At 34.9% G+C, this 23,054-nt stretch overlaps 1 protein-coding gene across 2 annotated transcripts in view; it reads right to left on the bottom strand.

Annotated features, from left to right (window-relative positions):
- CHIC2 (cysteine rich hydrophobic domain 2) overlaps positions 1-23,054 on the bottom strand; it is a 48,772-nt gene that overhangs the window by 13,255 nt on the left and 12,463 nt on the right. For both annotated transcript variants that reach the window (XM_055341158.1, XM_055341167.1), the window contains exons 2-3: positions 14,179-14,233; positions 13,880-14,035 (exon numbers count right to left, since the gene is read on the bottom strand). In XM_055341158.1, coding sequence (XP_055197133.1) covers positions 13,880-14,035; positions 14,179-14,233 — 211 coding nt within the window. The remainder of the gene's footprint in view (positions 1-13,879; positions 14,036-14,178; positions 14,234-23,054) is intronic.

The raw sequence follows: 23,054 nt of genomic DNA, 5'->3' as shown, positions 1-23,054 counted from the left end.
AATGCTCTCTGTGTAAGAAATAAAATCTAAAAAAACAAAACAAAACAAAACAAAAAAACAGTACTGTTCACCCTAATGGCCATAGTATGTTTACTTTATGTAAGAATCAGTTTTCTAAGTTTCAAGCCTCAAGTGTTCTTTAAAATGAAATGACTAATAAGTGTATTTCTCATTATGTCAAATGTTTTACATCCTTTTCCAAAGCTATTGAAGTAACATTTCAAAGAGGTTACATCTATTTCTTTATCCCGCACTTTACAACATGGGAGATACTGAGGAAGGGGCAACAAACTACAGACAACACCTACTGTTGGACAAAGAAAACCCAACTCTTGAGAGTCTCTGTCCTGCCTATGTTGCATTAACTCATTACATGGCACTCTGAATCTCTCAAAGAGTAAAATATATGTTTCAAGGAAAGATGTAATTTTAGGGAGAAAAAAAAATACTTTACCAGAAATCAAATATACCTACTGGTTAGTGAGAATATCACAAATAATTTTTTAAAGACACATATGTTGATTTTTATTTGTTTTTATTTTTTTTATTTGTTTTTATAAAAGTAAAATAGAACCAAAAGGACTCTATCAACTCTTAGTTGTCCAACTGGAACTCTGTATAAAATCTGATTAAAATGTACTTTTCCCCTGTGTCCACTTTATCTGTTTTACAGCCTTCTTCCTTAACTGTGACTCTGTATCTTCAAGAAATACAAATTTATTTAAATATTAGGAAAGGGGATCCCTGGGTGGCGCAGCGGTTTGGCGCCTGCCTTTGGCCCAGGGCGCGATCCTGGAGACCCGGGATCGAATCCCACGTCGGGCTTCCGGTGCATGGAGCCTGCTTCTCCCTCTGCCTGTGTCTCTGCCTCTCTCTCTCTCTCTGTGACTATCATAAATAAATAAAAATTAAATAAATAAATAAATAAATATTAGGAAAAAATTAATTGGAAAGATAAATTTGCTGAAAAACTAAAGTATTATAAAAGCTAATATAAAATGCTTGAACATTATTACCATTTATAAATCAACCAGATAAACTATCCTAACTTGTGGAATAACAATCTTTTAAGTCCATTCAAACCTCTAAAATCTCCCTGCTTCTAGGTATAAAATCAAATTATAATAAGTAATTTTTAAAAGCTTGATTTTGTATCCTTATTGGAGAATAGGTGGGGGGGAGGAAGTCATGAGATTTGGAGCTGTACGCCTGGGATTCTAATTGTGCCTTAGCCTTAAGATTGTGGGGCTTCCAACAGATTACTTAACTTCTAAGCCTCAGTTTTCTCATCCTTAAAGTAGGAATAGCATGAGCATCTACTCTTGGAATTTGTGGAAAATTAAATGGCATGGTGCAAGTAAACTGATTAAGTGATCTTGGCATATAGCAAACATTCAATAATTATTAGATGTTATAATATTTACCACACAGGACTGTTGTAAAGATTAAATTAAAAGAGGATGTATAAGTTTTATAATATATGTATATATCAAATCATGTTGTACACCTGCAATTTATACAGCATGCCAATTATATATCAAAGCTGGATAAAAAAGAAAATGTATGGAATAGATCTTTTTTTTTTTTTTAAAGATTTATTTATTCATGAGAGACACACAGAGAAAGAGAGAGGCAGAGACACAGGCAGAAGGAGAAGCAGGCTCCATGCAGGGAGCCAGATGCGGGACTTGATCCTGGGACTCCTAGGCCGAAGGCAGGCACTAAACCACTGAGCCACCCAGGGATCCCTGGAATAGATCTTAAGTTAAATTTTTTTAAAAATATTTTATTTATTTCTTCATGAGAGAGAGAGACACACAGAGAGACAGACACAGAGAGAGAGCGAGGGAGAGGGAGAGAAGGCCAGAGACACAGGCAGAGGGAGAAGCAGGCCCCATGCAGGGAGCCCAACGCGAGACTCAATCCTGGGTCTCCAGGATCACATCCTGGGCCGAAGGCAGGCGCTAAACCGCTGAGCCACCCAGGCTGCCCTTAAGTTAAATGTTCTTATGAGACATACACACAAAAGGAGGAGATAAGGAGAAAATTATTAGAGGTAATGGTCAGTTCATGGTATTGTTTATGGTAGTTTCACAGGTGTATACTTAGCTCCAATTTATCAAGTTATATTGATATGTACATACATTAATACGTACACCTTTTTTTTGTATGTCAATCATACTTCAATAAAAAAGGAGACCAAAACCCCCGAAGTGAACGATGTATATGAAATGCTCTGACAACAGCAAGTGTACAATACAAGTTTCCCCAGCTATCCAAGAGTGTTCTTTTTTCTTTTTAGAGAGAGTGTATGTACAAGCCGGAACGGTGGGGAGGGGTGCAGAGGGAGGGAGAGAATCTTAAGCAGACTCCAGGTTTACCACAGAGCCCAACATGGGGCTCAATTTCATGACCCTGAGATCATGACCTAAGCTGAAACCAAGTCAGCCACAACCAACTGAGCCACCCACGCACCCCTATCCAAGAGTATTCTTAGTGAAACCTTTCATAAACTGAAATAGCATAAGAAGCAATTACCATTAATTTATACAGAAAAATTTCTGAGCCTTCCTAGACCCAAAAAATAACCTCTTAGGCTTTACTGATACTCTATGATGTATCTTGCTAACAAATGTCCAAAATAAATAAGAGACAAAACACAGATGTTCACAGACACAGTTCAAAACCTGGCAGCTTGATGCTGAGGTGTTGAGTATGTAGTTCCTGGGGAAGGAGCTTGGTGAGGCCACCCTTGCTGCTCAGGACACACACTGCCCCTGTAATAGCTGGGGGCAAAACAAACACTAAACACTATTTTTGCTTTTTGCCTTTCTTCCTGAAGCGAAAATCCTCTTTAGATTTTCTTCAATTTAGCAAAAACAGGTACTAATATAGATCTTTTGTAAACTGAAATGTATGTCATAATGTGAACTTCCAAAAAGCAGGAGATAACCTGTAATTATTTCTCATCATTTGTTCCTTGGAGTCTATTATTCCATTACAGATCACCATGGATTTTATATCTTAGCAAAATATTTTCAGTTATGGGGATGCCTGGGTGGCTCAGAGGTTTAGCGCCTGCCTTTGGCCCAGGGCGTGATCCTGGGGTCCCAGGATCAAGTCCCGCATTGGGCTCCCGGCATGGAGCCTGCTTCTCCCTCCTCCTGTGTCTCTGCCTCTCTCTCTCTCTCTCTCTCTCTCTCTGTCTCTCTCTGTCTGTCATAAATAAATAAATAAATCTTTTTAAAAATATTTTTAGGGATCCCTGGGTGGCGCAGCGGTTTGGCGCCTGCCTTTGGCCCAGGGCGCGATCCTGGAGACCCGGGATCGAATCCCACATCGGGCTTCCGGTGCATAGAGCCTGCTTCTCCCTCTGCCTGTGTCTCTGCCTCTCTCTCTGTGACTATCATAAATAAATAAGAAAATTTAAAAAAAAAAAAAATATTTTTAGTTATGTAAATATCAGGAATTTAGCAATTTGGAATGGCTTATATTATAAACCAAACATTAATATCTTAAATTACATTTAAAAGGGGGTAAAGGAAAAAAAAATAAAAATAAAAATAAATAAAAAATAAAAGGGGGTAAAGGTCAAATATCTAATACAATATGAAAGATTTTAAAAAGTATAACAGGATGTCTCTCATTTAAATATATAAATGTGTAATTCAAGTTTGTTTCTCCTGGTTTATAGGATAGAAATTTCTGTAAATTATATTTTATATTGCTACATCTATCACGGTATATTAAACAGCATTAAACTTTCCTGTACAACAAAGATCAGTTTCCTGAAAAACCTCTGTAATAAGGGCATATAAAGTCAAGACAAAAAAGGATACCAAAGACTAAGAGCATTACTGACCACATAAAAGCCCTTATATTTGTTATATTTACAGAAACAAAGCAAATTAAATAGCATTCTAAAAAAGACAAAAAAAAGTTAGTATTGATTTTCTACATCTTCAATTAATAATAATGGCTGCCATAAGAACATATTTCATTCATCATCTTTTGTTCACTAGAAGCTTTTCAGGATTTCCCTTTAGCAAAATTTCATTAAGATGCTTTTAAGTTTGGGGGTGCCTGGGTGGCTCAGTCAGAAAAGCACACAACTCTTGATCTCAGGGTCATAAGTTCAAGCACCACATTGGGTATAGCAATTACCAAAAAAATAAATAAATAAACTTTAAAAAGAAATAGATGCTTTTAAGTTTATTTTGCTTTGTTTCATTATCTGCAATATCTTAAAGGCATTTTTGTTTATCTAATTCTTCATCCAAATGTTCAAGGCCATTTTCATTTTATGATTCAGTTACCAACTACAAACACTCAAATTCCAAACACAGAGTAAATTAGAAGTTTAAAAGTTGTGGGTAACTTTCAATACTGTCAGTATAACTGAATAAGTATATTTCAAATTCTTCCCATATACAAATATTTGTAGCTACTCCCAGGTTGACTTTCCCTTGAATTTCTTTAAGTCTTACAAGACCACATTCTCACTCAAAAACTCTACTTCTGACCTCTCCCATTTGAATTTTCAACTCCTACAACATCGCAAGAAAAGTAACTTACAATTACTAGATAACTAAACTGAGGTTAGAGAAAAGATATCCAAAAGTAAATCTAAGCATACTAAATTTAAAGAGAAATGCACTTAGATTGGATACAGACCCTTTTCATCAAAGTTTCAAAAACTAAACAGCAATTATCTTTAAAAAATAAAACAAAACTTGGGGTTCCTGGCTGGCTCAGTCAGTGGAGCGTGCAACTCTTGATCTTGGAATTGTGAGTTTGGGTCCCACATTGGGTGTAAAGATTACTTAAAATAAAAACAAACTCAGAGAAGCCACACACACACACACACACAAAAGCTTGTATGAAAATTTTTACTAAATGTTAATTCTTTAGATTTGAAATAAAAATCAACATTGAAAACTTAAAGCTTAGAAATACAAATGTTTTTTTACAGCCAGACACAGCTCAATATTCTAAGGATTATAGATTTTCAGAGCTGTAAAGTACCTGAGAAGTCAGTTACCCTCTCTTTTTCTTATATTAAAAGAAAAAGAAGGGGGCACCTGGGTGGCCCAGTCAGTTAAGCATCTGCCTTCGGCTCAGGTCATGATCCCAGGGTCCTGGGACAGAGTCCCATGCTGGACTCTGTTGGGCAGAGCTGTTTCTCCCTCTCCTCTGCCCCTTTGCCTGCTGTTCTCCCTGCTTGTGCACACGCGTGCTCTCTGTCAAATAAATAAAATCTTTTTTTTTAAAAAAAAAAAAGGATAATGGCTGAGCATATACAAAGTCTATAAAGTCACTAAAGTTGGGATAGGATATATATTTATTTACAAAATCTCAGAAGATTAAAACTAATAGTTACTTCAATATGAAAGACAAATCAAAACAAAAAATATTGTAACACAACATACGGTAAAATTACAAAACTTGTTTCCCCAAAAAATCAGCACATACAAGTCATAAAGATTTCACTCACTTGGACATCAATTTTCTAAACTATAATACTACAATTAAGACACAATCAGGGATCCCTGGGTGGCGCAGCGGTTTGGCGCCTGCCTTTGGCCCAGGGCGCGATCCTGGGGACCCGGGATCGAATCCCACATCGGGCTCCCGGTGCATGGAGCCTGCTTCTCTCTCTGCCTGTGTCTCTGCCTCTCTCTCTCTCTCTCTGTGACTATCATAAATAAATAAAAATTTAAAAAAAAAAAGACACAATCAAAAAGCAAAGTATAAACAAATATATAAATAAAAATAAGCTTTTGCAAAGAAAATGTCATAAAATCTATTTAATGAAGCTGAAGCATTTTATTTACTTGGAAGCTCCGCAGGCACTTACAAAGGACCTACTAAAAGGCTGAAGCTTCTTGTTCTATGGTCTTCCAAGTACTTATCACTATTTGTAATCACATCATTGGTTTTTGTCTATCTTTTAAGTCACAAGAGAAACAACACAGCCTCTAAATAGTAGTATCTAAACAGTGTCTAAAACAGTACCAAGCCCATAATGTGGTTTCAGAAATATTAGTTGAATTAATGAATAAATAATTTCCAGAGAATGGTACACTAGCAGCATAAAGAAATGGCAGCTGAAATCTGCATTTTCATTAGACAAATATGTTCTTTTCCCAACAGTATTGACCTAATAAGTCATTTTAAGCATTTTCTATTAAAACAAATATATGTTATATTAACAGAATGAAAAGTTCAAATGCATATTTGAGAGGTAAGACAAGACTTCAAATACATTTTGTGATTACGGGTGAACATTTCACATTTCTAGGCCCTAAAGATACATATTTATTGTCTTTGTTGTTAGAGGTACTTTATGAAAAATATGACAAATACTTACAAACTTAAACTACCTCTGCACTCACCCAACTGTCCAAGCAGACTACATGCTCTCTGAGTAGAGCATGAATATACATCTTTCTATCCCCAGCATATGTAGCACAGTACTTACTTACTCTATAAAGTCCCCCAAATATCTGAAAGCTAATTAAATACTTCTAAATAATGCACTGGTCACAGAAGAAATAAAATGAGGAATAGAGAAGTAAAATGAACTGAATGAAAATTAAAACACAAGATACCAAAATTTGCACAATACAACTAAAGTAGTATTCAGGAAGGAAATTTATAATATTAAGAACCAGAAAAAAAATAAAAAAATAAAATAAAATAAATAAAAAAATAAAGAACCAGAAAAGTTTCAGACTAATGACTTCTGTTTCTACCTTAAGAAACTAGAAGAAAAAAATTGAACTCAAAGTGAGAAGAAAAGACATAATAATAGTCAAACTAAAAACCAATGCAATATAAAACATAAAATCAATAGAAACAGTCAATGAAATCAAAAGCTGGTCTCTGAGAAGATTAATAAAATTGATAAGCCTCCAGCTAACTGGCCAGGAAAAAAAAAAAGAGAGAGAGACAATGAATAAATTAACAATTTCAGAAATGAGAAAAGTAATGATCTCCAAAGATTCTACAAATGTTAAAAAGGGGGCAGCCCAAGTGGCTTGGCAGTTTAATGCCACCTTCAGCCCAGGGCCTGATCCTGGAGACTTGAGATCAAGTCCAATGTCAGGCTCCCTGCATGGAGCCTACTTCTCCCTCTGCCTGTCTGTCTGTCTCTCTCTGTGTCTCTCAGGAATAAATAAATAAAATCTTTTTTAAAAATGTTAAAAAGGTAATTAGTAGATATTATGCCAATTATAAACAACTAAGATAAAATGGACAAATTCCTTGAGAAACAGAAAACTATAAAGCTCAACCAAGATAAAATGGATGAGCTAAAAGTCCCATATCTATTTTAAAAAATTGAATTTGTAGTTTAAACTCTTCCAACAAAAAACCTTCTAGGCCCAAATGGCTTCATCAGTGAATTCTTCCAAAATTTAAGGATGAAACAAATGCATACTTTGCACAAACTCTTTTGGGAAAACAAAGAAGAGAGAATACTTTCCAACTCATTTTATGAGGCTATCATTACCCTGATGCTAAAATCAGGTATTACAAGAAACAAAGACTACAGAAAAATATCCCTCATGAACATAGATGTAAAAATTCTCTTTTTAAAAAATTTATTTATTTATTTCAAGTAAGCTCCATACCCAATGTGGGGCTTGAACTCACGACCTTGAGACAAGAGTTGCACACTCAACCAATTGGGCCAGCCAGGCGCCCCTAGATATAAAATTTCTAAACAAAGTTATATTCTATTAAACACGACAAAAATATAAAAATAGACACAACCAACCAAGTGGCTTTCACCCCAGGAATGCAAGGTTGGTTTAACATCAATCGATGTAATTCAACATATTTCTAATCTAAAAGAAAACCCATACAACCATTTCTAAAGGAGAAGAAAAGGCATTTGACAAAATCCAACATGTATTCCTGATAAAAACGTTCTGCAAACTAGTCAAAAAAAACTTCCTCAAGCTGGTAAAAAAACATTTACAAAAATCCTACAATTGGAGTACCTGGGTGGCTGAGTCAGTTAAATGTCTGCCTTCAGCTCAGGTCATGATCTCAGGGTCCTGAGATCAAGCCGAATGGGACTCCCTGCTCATCAGGGAGTCTGCTTCATCCTCTCCCTCTGCTCCTCCCCCTGCTTGTGCATGCACACACACTCTCTCTCTCTCTCCCACTCAAATAAATAAGATCTTTAAAAAAAATTTTTTTTAAACCCTATAATTAAGAAGATAAGAAATGAAGAAAGCATATATTCATTTCTCCTAAGTCAGGAGCAAAACAAGGATATCTGTTTTCACTACTTCTAATCAATATTTTTCTGGAGATTCTATTCAACTAGTGCAGTAAGGAAAAGCAACAAAAAGCATCCATATTACAAAGAAAAGTAATATTGTCTTCTTTGCAGATGATATGACCATCTATAAAGACGTTCAATACTCTACAAATAAATCAACCGAATAGGTGAGTTTAGCAAAACCGAATAGGTGAGTTTAGCAAATAGGTGAGTTTAGCAAAACTAGTTTACCCTAGCATGAAGAAAATAAATGATTGAAATTTTAAAAATATTTACTACATACACAATTCCAGACTTCAAGTTATATTACAAAGCCATAGTGATCAAGATAGTATGGTACTGACTCAAAACTGACACATTGATCAAGGTAACAGAAGAGAAAATTGAGAAATAAACCCACAATTACATGGTGAATTAATCTTCAGCAAAGAGGAAAATAATACACAGTGAAAAAAAGTCTCTTTAATAAATGGTGGGAAAACTGGATGGCTACGTGCAAAAGAATGAAACTAGACCACTTTCTTCCATCATACACAAAAATATAAACTCGAAATGGATTAGAGACCTAAATTATAAGACCTAAAACCATAAAAATCATAGAAGAAAGCACAAGCAGTAATTTCACTGACACTGGCCATAGCAACATTTTTCTACATATGTTTTCTGATGCAAGGGAAATAAAAACAAAAATAAACTATTAGGACGACATCAACACAAAAACTTTCTGCACAGTGAAGGAAACAATCAACAAAACTAATAGGCAACATACTGAATGGGAGAAGATATTTGCAAATGATATATCCAATAAGAGTTACTATCCAAAATATATTTAAAAATGTATAAAACTCAATACCCAAAAATATAATCCAATTAAAAAGTAGGCAGAAGACATGAACAGATATTTCTCCAAAGAAGACATACATATAGCCAACAGACCCATGAAAAGATGTTCATCATCACTTATCATCATGGAAATGCAAATCAAAACTATAATGATATATCCCCTCACACCTGTCAGAATGGCTAAAATCAAAAACTTAACAAGTGTTGGTGAGGATATGGAAAAAAAGAAACCGTCATGCACTGTTGGTGGGAATACAAACCTGTGCAGCCACTGTGGAAAACAGTCTGGGTCCCACAAAAAAGTTACATATAGAACTGCACTATGATCCAATAATCACACTACTGGGTATTTGCCCAAAAAAATATACCAAAACACTATAGTTTACTGTACCCCTATGTTTACTGCAACATTATTTACAATAGCCAAATTACGGAAGTAGCCCAAATGTCCATCGATAAAGGGATAAAGAAAATATCACTATATTGTATACATGAAACTAACCCTGACTTTTGTCAATGTACAATGGCAATTTAATGAGGAGAAAAGTCTTTTCAACAAATACTGCAAGTCACTGCCATATGCAAAAAAATGAACTCTGATCAGTCTTTTATATGAAAATTGGCTTAAAATGGGTCATAGATCTGAAAGTAAAATGCAGAACAGATCATAAAAGAAAAAGTCTGGCACCTTGGTTTAGGCAAAGAATCCTTATATATAATACCAAATACATAATCCATTTTTTTACATAATCCATTTTTTAAAAATTGAAATTAGGCTTCATCAAAATCAAAAACTTTTGCTCTGCCAAAAACATTAAGAGAATGAAAGACAAGCTACAAACTGAAAAAATATATTTGGTTACATACCTGACAAGAGACTTATATTCAGAACATGAATAAAGAACTCTCAAAACTCAGCAATAAAAAGTAACTATTTAAAAATGACCAAAATATTTGAATAAACACTAACAGAGGTTTTACAAATGGCAAATAAGCGCATCAAAAGGTGCTTGATACCATTAGTTATGAGGGTATTGTGAATTTAAACCAGAAAAAGATGCCACATCTATCAGAATGACTAAAATTTCTTAAAGTCTTGGCAAAGATACTGAACAACTGGCACTCTCATATATTGTTGGCTGGAATGTAAAATGGTATAGCCACTTTGGAAAATGATTTGGAAGTTTCCTATAAAATTAACTATATGCTTACTATAGGATCCAGCAACTTGACTCCTAAAAGTAAAAACTTACGTTCACAGAAAACATGCCAGTGAACATTAAAAGCATCTTTATTCGAAATCACCAAAAACTGGAAACCACCCAATGTACTTCAGTTAGTGAGTAGATAAACAAATTGTGACACATCCATACAATGGAATATTACTCAGCAAAACAACCCCAAAAAACAAAAAACTATTGACTCATGCAACAAAATAAATGAATCTGAAATGCACTAGCTAAATGAAAAAAAGTCAGATTCAAAAGGCTACATATACTGTTTAATTCCATTTATTAACATGCTAGAAAAGGCAAAACTGTAGGGATGGCAAACAGATCAGTGGTTGTCGGGGTTTAAGAACTGAAAAGAATATGACTACAAAGGGACAACACAAGGAAGGTTTTTTTGGAGAGAATTATATCTTGGTTGCAGTGATAGTTACACAACTCTATACATTTGTCAAAAATCATAAAACTATACACCAAAAAGAGTGAATTTTGCTGTATACTAAATAATTTTCAAAAAATAGGTTATGGCAATTTTTTTAAAAAAGGAAAGGCAATTTGGAAGGAATAGTAATAATAATAATGATTAAAAACAATGTCTCCAGGGCAGCCAGGGTGGCTCAGCAGTTTAGCACGGCCTTCAGCCCAAGGTGTGATCCTGGAGACCCAGGACTGAGTCCCATGTCAGACTCCCTGCATGAAGCCTCCTTCTCCCTCTTCCTGTGTCTTTGCCTCTCTCTCTCTCTCTCTCTCTCTCTCCCTCTCTCTCCCTCTCTCCCCCTCTCTCTGTGTTTCTCATGAATAAATAAAATATTTAAAAAAAAAAAAAAAAAACAATGTCTCCAGAACGAGGTCAGTTCATAAAAAGGGGCACTCGGAGATGGATTTCCAAATCAAGGCAAAAATCTAGTTGCCCAAATTATTGAATAATGTCATAAAGGTAAAAATGCTGAGCTGCCTATGAAGTATGCCTTTGGTCCTGATTTATCTCACAAATCTACGACAATTCTAACCATATTCCACATCACAAATGAAGACAAAGGGAAGGCTCAAAGCTAACAATCAGGCAGGACTTTAGCCTTTACTTATACTAGTACATCTTAATCAGGGGTTCTTAACATGGAATACCTAGATAGAATTCTAGGAATCCACAAAAGTGGATGAAACAAAAATTCATCTTTATTTTCACTAATCTCTAACTGAAATGTGGTATAGTCTTCTTAGTTTATGAATGTATGTAAATAACTATGTAGACTAAACAGGACCTGTAACTCTAAAACTCAGAAATCAGATTTTTCCCATCATATCATATTACCGTAGATTCTCTCCTATCTTATTTTGGTATGCATTAACAAACATTTATAAATAATATATCTGAGGAGTTTTAGTACTTTGATAAATTTATTTCATATAATTAGTTTCCTTTATAATCTTGTGTATTTCATTTCATACATTTAAAATACATTAAATCTCTTAAAATACAGATAAAGCATTATTCTAAAAGAGGGTTCACAGGCTTCCCCAGAATACCAAAGGACCCATGAGAAATATCCCTGCTCTGAATTATCCTGCTCCCATTATACACAGCACCACTTTGTTCAGGTCTCTAACACCTTCATACATGCATGAAGTATCACTCTCTCCATGGATATATAATAGTTTACACCCAAGACAGAGAAATGCACAGTTGTTTTTTTTTTTTTAGCAGTAATCATATTTGTTTGCACTCACTAAATGGTAAAGTCCATATAAAATTAAATCATATACATACAAAGAGAAACCTCAGACTAAATACTACATTGTTAAATGAAACTACACGAGAATGGTTTAAAAAAAAATCAACCTATCTTATGTCTCAAATAAAAAGGAATTAAATGAATCGTCTGAAAAATATTCTTATGTTGCTAAAAAAGCATGGAAAAAAGTAGGAAGTTGAGTTTTGTTTTCTAAATCCTATACTATGCACACATTGCAATACCTTATCCTCTCATTTAAAAAGTGAAAAACAGGGGAACCTAGGTGGTTCATTTAGTTAAGCATCAGACTCTTGATTTCGGCTCAGGTTATGATCTCAGGGTCGTGGGATGGAGCCCCACATGGGGCTCCAAGCTTAGCGGGGAGTCTGCTTGAGATTCTCTCTATCCCGCTCTCTCAGCCCCTCCCCCCGCTCATCTCTAAATAAATAAATCTTTTTTAAAAAGTAAAAAAACAAAGGATCTCAAACTTAAAAAGAACTAGATCACGCGGATTTCTAAAGTAAAATTCTTATGACTACTTGGGTTAAATAATAACAAACTGCCAACCAAGTGGGATACAGTAGTCATTTAAACAATGAAAAAGCCCAAACAGTGGGAGGGAGTGAGAGGATCTAAAGGCCAAGAGCCACAAATTCAATTGTGGATCAAGGAATAACCGAAAAATTTTTTAAAATTCTGTAGTCTGAAGATGACCTGGTCAGAAATGGGGGGGAGGGGGGAAGAAGAAACATTCTTGGAGAAAAAAATAAATACAACAAATATTACAGGAAATATTACAAAATCAATTCTATTATAAAGGTATTATCTCCTTATCAATAAAATATAGTAGTTAAAAAATTTTGAGTAGGAATATACTGCTTATTTTGTAACAGAAATCAAGGAACGAATAGAATTTGCTTTTCCATATTTCCTATCATTATTTGATGACAAAATGAAATGTAGCCACACAAAAATCACTCATTCAGTTTTAACCTAACAGTATTACATTTTTATACAGTTACCATAATTTTTAAGATGTTAACAAAAACGTAATGCACTCCATCTATAACAATTTGCCATATCCCTACCCATATCTTAGAAATGTTTCATTTTAAGCAAATTATGACTCTTCAAATCATTTTTTTCTGACTACAGAATCACTATGTACTCATCTCAGAAAACTTGTAAAATACAAAAGAAAAAATTTCTTAAAAAGAAACCAGAATTCCCTGTAATCTTACCAACTACAAACAAACATAACCATGTTATTTCTTCTATGGGTACCAGCTTACATATTAATAATAATGCTATTAGTCAATGTCTATTAGACACTTTGAGCTATTTAGCTAATAGCTTTACATACACTATTTCATTTTACATTTACAACAATCCTATTCAAGTAGGCAGATGAATATTTCTATTTTACAGATAAGTCAACTAGAGATTAAAGGGGTTAGGAAACATGCCTAGAGTCACAGAGATAAGTGGTAAAGCTATACCACCATTAATGTATATATAAACAGAGAATGCTGTGTATTCTAGTCTATTCTAAGGTAACTCCCTGATCATAAAAATTATAAATAAAATTAAATTTATAATTAAATTTAATGTAACAGCATGTGGACATACCATAATTTAATCACTCCTCTACTGGATCAGATTATTTTTGTATAGTATTCAGCATGGTGTGACTCATTCAATACAAAAAATAAAAAGTAGATAAATGCAAGACTTCCTTGTCTACTTCTACATTTAAATTAAAATATATTAATTCAACTTACTCTTTTACTGAGGCAAATAACTGGCCACATACTGCAACCTAATGTGCAGCAGCAACAAAGGCAGCCACAAAGTAGCCAACGTACATTAACAGGAAGGTTCTTCTTAAGACAACTGTTAACTCTGTTGATGCTGGCTTTAAATTCTTCAGGAGCTACCTAAAGAAAAATTTTAAGAAATAACAATACTGCAATATTAATGTCAATAAACATGTCTCATTAGCATAATTGTTTCTCTAATTTGTTAGGAAAAGACTTTACTTTTGAGGTATATAAAGAGTACCTAAGTAAATGACACTCACTTTTCCAGTTAATGAAGAAGGGAATTCTGATTCAAATTTGTTGCTCAGTCCAAATCTATTTAAAAAAAAAAAAAAGTTATTACCTGTCATTGTTGGGGGAAAGAAAAGGCCATTTAACTTAATCAAAGGTCAAGTAAATAGATGCAACTTGATATACAAAGTAACAATGGAAGTTTGAGACACGAAAACATTGTAATCAGCAATTTATGAAATGTAACAAGCAATTTTAGCAACTGAATCAGAACTTTCCTCAAAGAAGCTAAGAATACAAAGCTAAGCAAGCACAGTATTAATGTAATGAAAAAACAACACAATTATCCAATTTTCTCAAAATTACTGAGATTCTTTCCAATTAAGTACTAGAAAGCTACAATCTCTGCTATTGATTATTCTTTAGGTCAAGAGCACTTGTTAACACTCAAAACAGCAGTAAGATGTCTAAGAATGCAAATTGATCAGTTAGTATTTTCTAAGAACGGCATATCCACACTGTTGTTACAGCCAGAAAATGCTTTAATAAAAAAAAAAATACCTAGAACAATGTGATAGCTGCCTGGCTACTTAAATTCAGAAGTACTAGACACTTACTATACATACCAGAAATGGAACTGAGGTAGTGAATTTTAATATCTTTAAACTTTTAAATGTCTGCAAAAGTCACAAGGATTGATTAGGCACTTAACTATTCCTTTGTACAGGTTACTAGGTAAGGATAAGATACTCATGGACATATTTGTAATGGCAGATTGCACCCGGAAATAAAAACTGAGATACCTAAATATGATGACTTTTGTTAGATCCTGAAGCCAATTTTTTCAATTTTATTGAGATATACTTGACATAACACTATTCATTTAAGGTATACAAGATAATGATTTGACATATGTATATATTATGAAATGATTACCACAATAAGTTTGGTTACCATCCATCTCCTTATATAATTACAAATTTTTTTCTTCCTATGATGAGAACCCTTAAGATTCACTGTCTTAACAGCCCTTATAAATACACAGTCCTGAAACAAGGAAGAAGAGTAAAATGCTCACTGATAGCTCTCTCAGTGAGGTCCCTAGATAATGTACCTCCTTTTCATCTATTTTTCTTAGATGGGACATTCAACATTTGTTGAGGACATTCAACAAATGTTACTGAGTATAAATTATACATTTCCATCTCTTGAAGTATAATCTCCCTTGGTCTGAAGGTTTTCTCTTTCTATCAAGAGTTTCCATTTCAATTATGTCTATTATTGCAATTAACCATCTACTTCCAAGTGGTCTTTGAAAAATTTTAGAAAAGCAACACCCAGAAACCTCCAAGTCTTCGCTTTTTTTGTTTTTTTTTTTTTGAGAGTGCACACCTGCAAAGTGGGGGAGGGGCAGAGAGAGAATCTTAACCCAGCACAGAGTCCAACGTGGGGCTCGATCTCATGACCATGAGGTTATGACCTGGCCAAAACCAAGAGTCAGACACTGAACCAACTAAGCCACCCAGGAGGCCCTCTCCACCTTTCCTAAATAGAAAAGTCTCCCTCTTTCATCCCAGCCATTAAGACATTTAACACAGATTAAATGGAAGGAGCAGTCCAGGATGAGTTTAAACCCTAATTTCCTTTTTTTCTAGAGCCTGAATATTTCCTTATTGGCTACACTGACTGCTGGCCATGTGAGTGTTGATTCTTTACCCAGGGAACATAACAAGCTAATTAATTGCTCTGTTGTTCCTGCAGGTCAGGGCTCCTTTTAAGTCAGGCTAGTTATTCTTCTGATAAGAACTTGTAGTTCCAAGGACATTGACTTAGTTCCTCTTCAGTCATACTTTTTGTTAAGTTGTATCTGAGGAACAGATAGTAAACCTTCCTCTTCCTTCATCTCACCCCTAAAAAAAAATCCCAAGAAAGATTACCCCGTGACAAGATTATCACTATATAGAATGCTTAGCTTTTCTACCAGTCATTAACTTGGTGCTAATGAATATCCCATTCCCCTTTGCTTGCATTTCCCACCCACTGAAGAAGAATACCTGAAATAAATGTAAAGAAAATGCTGCACTTGAAGCCCTTGAAGTCCACAAGAGTGAACCCCAACCACGCTTTGCTTTCTCTTTTAAAATCTCCAACCAAGACATATAATATCCAAATAAGTACTTATGATTACTAGTAGAATGAGCCATGATAATCAGGCACCCCTTCTCCATCTGCATTTGGAATATAGTTCTCTGTTACAGGGGTATTCAAAGGTTTGGCATCAGGACCTTCCCTCTCTTAAATCTTTGAGGACCTCAATAACTTAAGTTTATGTGCTTTATATTTACCAATAGTTTGGATTAGACATTAGAACTAAGACATCTAAAACATTTTTACAACTTATTCATAGGGGCCCCTAGGTGATGCAGTCAGTTAAGCAACCAATTCTTGGTTTCAGTTCTGCTAGTGATCTCAGGGTCATGAGACTGACCCCTCCCACCCCCACCCCAGTCAGGATCCACGCTCAGGGCAGTTGGCTTGAGATTCTCTTCTCCCTCTGCCCCCTTTCTCCCCTTCCAGCTCTCTCTATTCCTCACAAGTAAATAAATAATTCTTAAAAAAAAAAAAACCTTATTCATAAATGATCCCAGTATATGCTAACAAATATAACATTTTCATGAGAAATGACTTTTTCAAACCAAAAAATTTTGGAGAGAAAAGTACTATTTTACATTTTCACACCTCCTTAACGTTTGACAATGGAAGACAGTTGGATTCTCACATTTCTTTGTGTATTCAATCTGCTGTGATACGCTCTTTGGTTGATGTTTATAAAGAAAATTAGGCCTCACCAGATATGTAGTTGGAAATTTGTGTATACCATTCTTTGATAATATACCAAAACTCAACACATAGTAGTGTCTTGTTTTTTTTTTGTTGTTGTTGTTGTTGTTTTTTTTTTTTTTTGGCAAGGAGATAACTGAAACTACATCAATGACCTTTTAAACTTTAGCTATGTTAAACTAAATTCCATTGGTATATATTACATTTTGAATGGTTTTACCAATACCTGATTTTGTAACTTCATACATTTGTCCCTTGAAAATATTAGTAAACTGAGTAAATTGAGTTATTCAAATCTTCAAAATGTTGGCACACTTCATTATAATATTAGAATCATCACATTCATTAATATGACCACTGAGCTCACTAGAAAATATGGGGAACTACCAAGTTCCAGTGACAGATACAAGTTTTCCAAAATTCTAATTTTCATCTGAAAGCTAGAATTTCATTACCGACAACAAATGCTAAGAGTTGTTTTCCTTGAAGTGACAGTCTTGATTTTTAAAAAGTAAGAGGCTGAAAGTTAACGGACCAATACTACATAAACAAGAGAAAAAATGATTCAATTAAAAATATTAGAGCTACCACCTATACCTTAAAAACTAAGTTCAAAGCATATTACTTTAATAGATTTTTTTTTCCTAGCTTTGAATGTTACTGGTGGAGATGAGCAATGGTTGTTATTTTTAGTGGGTCTCCGGGCTACACACAGGCAATAAAAAGCAAAAGGAAAAAAAAAATGTAGGGAAAAGTGGGGAAAGAGAAGTAGAAGAGGGAAAGGCAAAATAAAGAAGTAAACATTGACAAAGTGCTACCAACAGCTGTCTCATTTACCATTCAATATCTACTGTCAGTCCATAAGATGGTATAAAAGAAAATGTAAACATGTAGACATGTGCTATATCTGCATTTCCCATTACCTAAAAGATCTCTTTCTCAATTATGGTTAAAACACTCATGGCTTCAGAATTGATAAAAGATTTAAACTTTTTTTCAAAGAATGGTAAATATTACAAGATAAAGTACATTAAACTTAACCTAGTTTATTCTTATCCATAACAAGTTTACAAGTCTTGAAAAGAGAATTCATTCAAATCACAACCACTGAGCATCTTCTCTGTAATACTTCATAACAAGATCCTAGAATAGACGACTTATACAGCTTTTAAACCAAAGATAGCATGTACAAAGCCAATTTTACTTTTATGTAATTTGAGGTAATTCTGAAAGTTCATGTAATATTATCTAGTAAAGCTTTGGAGAGAAACAGCAACTTTACACCTAACTCTAAAGGAATCTTCAAATAGGCTTGTTTTACTCTTATCTCACCTTCTTCCATTTCACTGTCACCTCATTCTATAGCTATAACTCAAAGCGTAAGCCAATCTGTTACCTTGCACTCTCTTCTTCATCCAATTCAGAATCTCCTTTTTCTGGGGCACCTGAGTAGCTCAGTCAGTTAACCGTCTGACTCTTGATTTCAGCTCAGGTCATGATCTCAGATTCCTGAGATCAAGTCTAGCGTCAAGCTCCACACACACTGCAGAGTCTGCCTCAGATTCTTTCTCCCTCCCCATCTGCCCCTCCCCACTCATTCTCTCCTAAATAAATAAAATCTTAAAAAAAAAAAAAAAACTCCCTTTCCTGATAGATCACCTCCCTTCTAAATTCCTTTTAAGATTTAACTTTGGTACCCCTAATCTGTATATCTACGCTGCATAACTCCTTATCTCTTCTTTAAAAAAAATTTTTTTTCTTCTCCAATATGACCAAACATCCTCTTAGAATGACACTCTTTCCTAAAAATTCTCAATCATAGCTCATGCTCTGGAAGCCCACCTTCCAGACTCCATCTTCCATGTTCCCATGATACTTGACTACATTCTCTCTTGTGCAGTCCTTATCATACTTTATAATTATGTTTACAAGCCTAATTCCCTACTCTGAGTTGTTTGTGGGTAGTATCTAAATTATCTTTATATCCCAATGGTCTGGCCCAATGCCTGATAAATACTCAATAAACATTTGCTGAATGATCAATTTCCAAAACAGAAAATATGTCTACATTCCACTAACTCTTCATTGCAAATTTCCACACCACTGTTCTGTCTTCTTCTGATGCCCATAATTTCTGTTTCTATCAGATTGCTCCAAATCTCAATTATCATTTTCAGCCTTCCAGGTCACACTCTCTCTGTGCTAGAGCTCCACAAAACTACCCTCACGTTTGATGATTTACTAGGAGGCTCACATGACTCAGTATATAGTTGTACTCACTGCAGACAGATACAAAAGCAAAATCAGCAAAAGGAGAAGGAACAAAGGGCAAAGTCCAAAGAAACCAAGAGCAAGCTTGCAAGAGTATCTTCTCAGTGAAGGCACAAGGATGTGCTTAATTCTTCCAGCAACTAGTTTTAACATGTATACAATACTGTCTACCAGGAATGTTCATTAGAGATTCAGTGCCCAAGGCTTTTATCAGGAACTGGTATACATGCACCCTCTACTAACAGAGACCAAAATTCCAGATTCTCAGAAGGAAAGCAGGTGTTCAGTATAAATAACATTGTTTGTTCAAACAATTTAGGCTCAGTGAGCCATTCCTATCAGTTTGGGGAATACTGGGAACCCTCCTCAAGTCCAAGCTCCCAGACACCTGCCAAGAGCCAATACTACAAACAAGTGTTTCTAAGGACAGAAGTCTGGAGCCTGCTATGTTAACTCCTTTCTGTACACCTTCCTACTCTCAGGACAGTTTAGACTCTCGTCTTCATCCCAATTAGACGTACTTATATCCTCAGTATCTTTACTATTTTTCTCAACGAAGGCAAGCTTAGCTTCCCAAAAGCTAACCATTTGCTCCTGGTTGTATCTCCTCCAGTCTCCTCTGCAATCCAGTGTATTGTTCCCTCTCTTTTGGCTGCTTACACATAGCCTACAAACCTGCTTATGTCTACCCAGGTGGAGAATCTGAAACCCTATTCTCTTCTCCCTCAGTGTATGACGGCATCCACCTCTTTTCCTTCCTCATCTAGTGTCTTGAAAGAGTCCTCACATTAACTGTCTTTATCTCATCTTCCATTCATTACTCAAACTACTACAACCCAGACTTTAACCTACATTTCTTTACTGATGAGACCAGTCTACAGAGTAGTTGAAAACAATTTTTTCAGCAAGTCCTCCTTAATAGAGCATGCTTTCTCCTAGCAAAGAGCTTGAGAATTAGAGTGGGGGAATATCTTAGTTGGCTACAGCAAATACCTCCTTTGCAATGTCTTTGATTTCTGGCAGGCTTTTTCTATACTGTTATGTATTACCTATATTATTAGTTTGCAAACTTCATTTTTAAAAAGATTTATTTATTTTATTGAGAAAGAAAGAGCTTTTTGTTTGTTTATTTCATTCTAGGGCAATCAAAGCATTACTGTTTTAAGATCATCTTACTTTACTAAATCAATTAGAAAAGGCACATGTCATGTTTATTAATGTAACTGCAAAATACCATCTTAAATGGTTTTGATGTTACATAGGTTACTTAGTTTTTATACTATCTTAGTTCGGTTTGGGGGAGTATTTTTTTGTTTTGTTTTTTTTTTAACTTTGGCAGGAAGTGGGGTCTGTTAGCAATGAAAATGAGATATATGTCTCAGCTTAACCTGACTGCATTATAAATTACTGCTTTTATTATAAATTACTTACCTCTATCTATTATGCTCTCCAAGTCTAAAGTTTTTGAGTATGGCAAAAAATAACTTCCTTTATTCTAAATCAAAGTACAATTAGACCTGGACAATATCGAAAAACCCAAATTTTATCATGTAAAATTACAATTTGATATTCTTGAAAGAAGAGTAATGGATAGGAAGCTAAACTCCCCTCAAACCTAATAATTTAACACTGTATTAATCTAAAAAGCTGCAAGTAGCATTTAATAATTTCAAAAGATACAATTCAAGGTGGATGGCATCTTAATTCAGTTATCTACAAAGACTAATACGTAAATGAAACTAAAAAAATATGGGACACCTGGATGACTCAGCAGTTGAGCATCTGCCTTGGGCTCAGGGCATGGACCCGGGGTCCCGGGATCAAGTTCCACATGGGGCTCCTAATGGGGAGCCTGCCTATGTTGCTGCCTCTTGTGTGTGTCTTTCATGAATAAATGTTCTTTTTTTAAATCTTAAAAAAATAAAAAAACTAAAAAATATTTATCAAGCACCGTCAATGGAACTTTAAATTATTACAACCATTCCAGAAATAATTTGGCATTACAAATATTTAGACCTTTGTCATAGTACTTTCTCTTTCAGGAATCTAACCTAAAAAATAATCCCACTCTTGAATAAGTCTTTAAAAAAAATAAAGTTTGCAAACTAATAACATAGGAAATATGTGTTATACCATGAAGTTAAAAAGAAAACACAAAATTGTACATACACTGTGCTCTCAACTATAAAGAAAAAAACTTACAAAATAATAGAAACATTCAGAGTAAAATTTGATAGTATATAAAAGTCAAAAAAAAATTCATAACTTTTGACCCAGGTAGTACTGGGTCAATTCTTCCAGAAATGTATAGAAATCTATGGAGCCTTGTATTTCATACTTTAAGAACCCATCATATAACTGGCAAATGTTCCCAATATGTTAAATGAAAAATGTAGAATACAAAATCCTTTTAAGTATGGCTCCAATTTTTTAGTAAAAATATTTACACATATGCAGAGAAAAATTTACCAAGTTAATCCACCAAAATATTAATCATGGTTAATCATAGGCAATAAGCTTATGAGTGATACTTCATTTTCTAGATTTCCAAGTTTTCCAAAATTTCTATAACATATATTGCTATTTTAAACTAAACGGGGGGATCCCTGGGTGGCGCAGCGGTTTGGCACCTGCCTTTGGCCCGGGGCGCGATCCTGGAGACCCGGGATCGAATCCCACATCGGGCTCCCGGTGCATGGAGCCTGCTTCTCCCTCTGCCTGTGTCTCTGCCTCTCTCTCTCTCACTGTGTGCCTGTCATAAATAAAAAAAATAAAAATAAAAATAAAAATAAAAATAAAATAAAATGGGACTCCTGGGTGGCTCAGTCGGTTAAGCGTCTGACTTGATTTCAGCTCAGGTCATGATCTCCAGGTTGTGGGACTGAGCCCTCTGTGGGGCTCCACACTCAGCAAGGAATCTGCTTAACTCCCTCTCCCTCTGCTCCTCCCCTAACTCCCCACCCTCAACCCCTGCTCACTCTCACTTGTGCACTCTTTCTCTAATGAATAAATATTAAAAAGAAAAGACTCCTAGAAAGAAAAATTTAGTAAGGATGAAAAATAAAGACACCAAAATATTAAATGACCTTGGTCTCTTGGTAATTATAGGCAGCTTATTTTCTGCTTCACTGAGACATAACTATTTCCCAATTTCTAAATAATCTTTGTTTTTCCTTATAATTAGAAAAAGGATTTAAGAAAAAGAAAAAAGATTAAACCTGAAGGAAAAAATAGATTAAAGAGTATTTGTTTTTAAAGTTTTTATTTTTTATTTTTTTTTTTTTATTATTTATGATAGTCACACAGAGAGAGAGAGAGAGAGAGAGGCAGAGACACAGGCAGAGGAAGAAGCAGGCTCCATGCACCGGGAGCCCGACGTGGGATTCGATCCCGGGTCTCCAGGATCGCGCCCTGGGCCAAAGGCAGGCGCTAAACCGCTGCGCCACCCAGGGATCCCTAAAGTTTTTATTTTTAAGTAATCTCTATACCCAACACGGGACTTGAACTCAAACCCCAAGACTGAGAGTCACATGCTCCACCAACTGAGCCAGCCAGGCACCCAAAGGGGTTTGTTTTTAAGTTAAAGGAAAGAAATATATGTGCAATTGACATGCCTAGATTTCAAAATAATTCTACTTTTAAGGTATATTGTAGAGTACATTTTTTTTTTGTAGAGTACATTCTTAAAGGATTTTTAGAGAGGTAACAAGTATACTGTAAAGAATTTAGAAATTAAAGAGAAAAAAATAATTTCTAATTCACAACAGTACAAATCTCAGAATTGGAAAGCTGG

This window comes from Nyctereutes procyonoides, unplaced genomic scaffold (assembly GCF_905146905.1).
Source record: "Nyctereutes procyonoides isolate TBG_1078 unplaced genomic scaffold, NYPRO_anot_genome, whole genome shotgun sequence".
Lineage (NCBI taxonomy): Eukaryota > Metazoa > Chordata > Mammalia > Carnivora > Canidae > Nyctereutes > Nyctereutes procyonoides.
The sequence above is the reverse complement of the archived record's forward strand: the minus strand, read 5'-3'. Positions and strand labels throughout refer to the sequence as shown.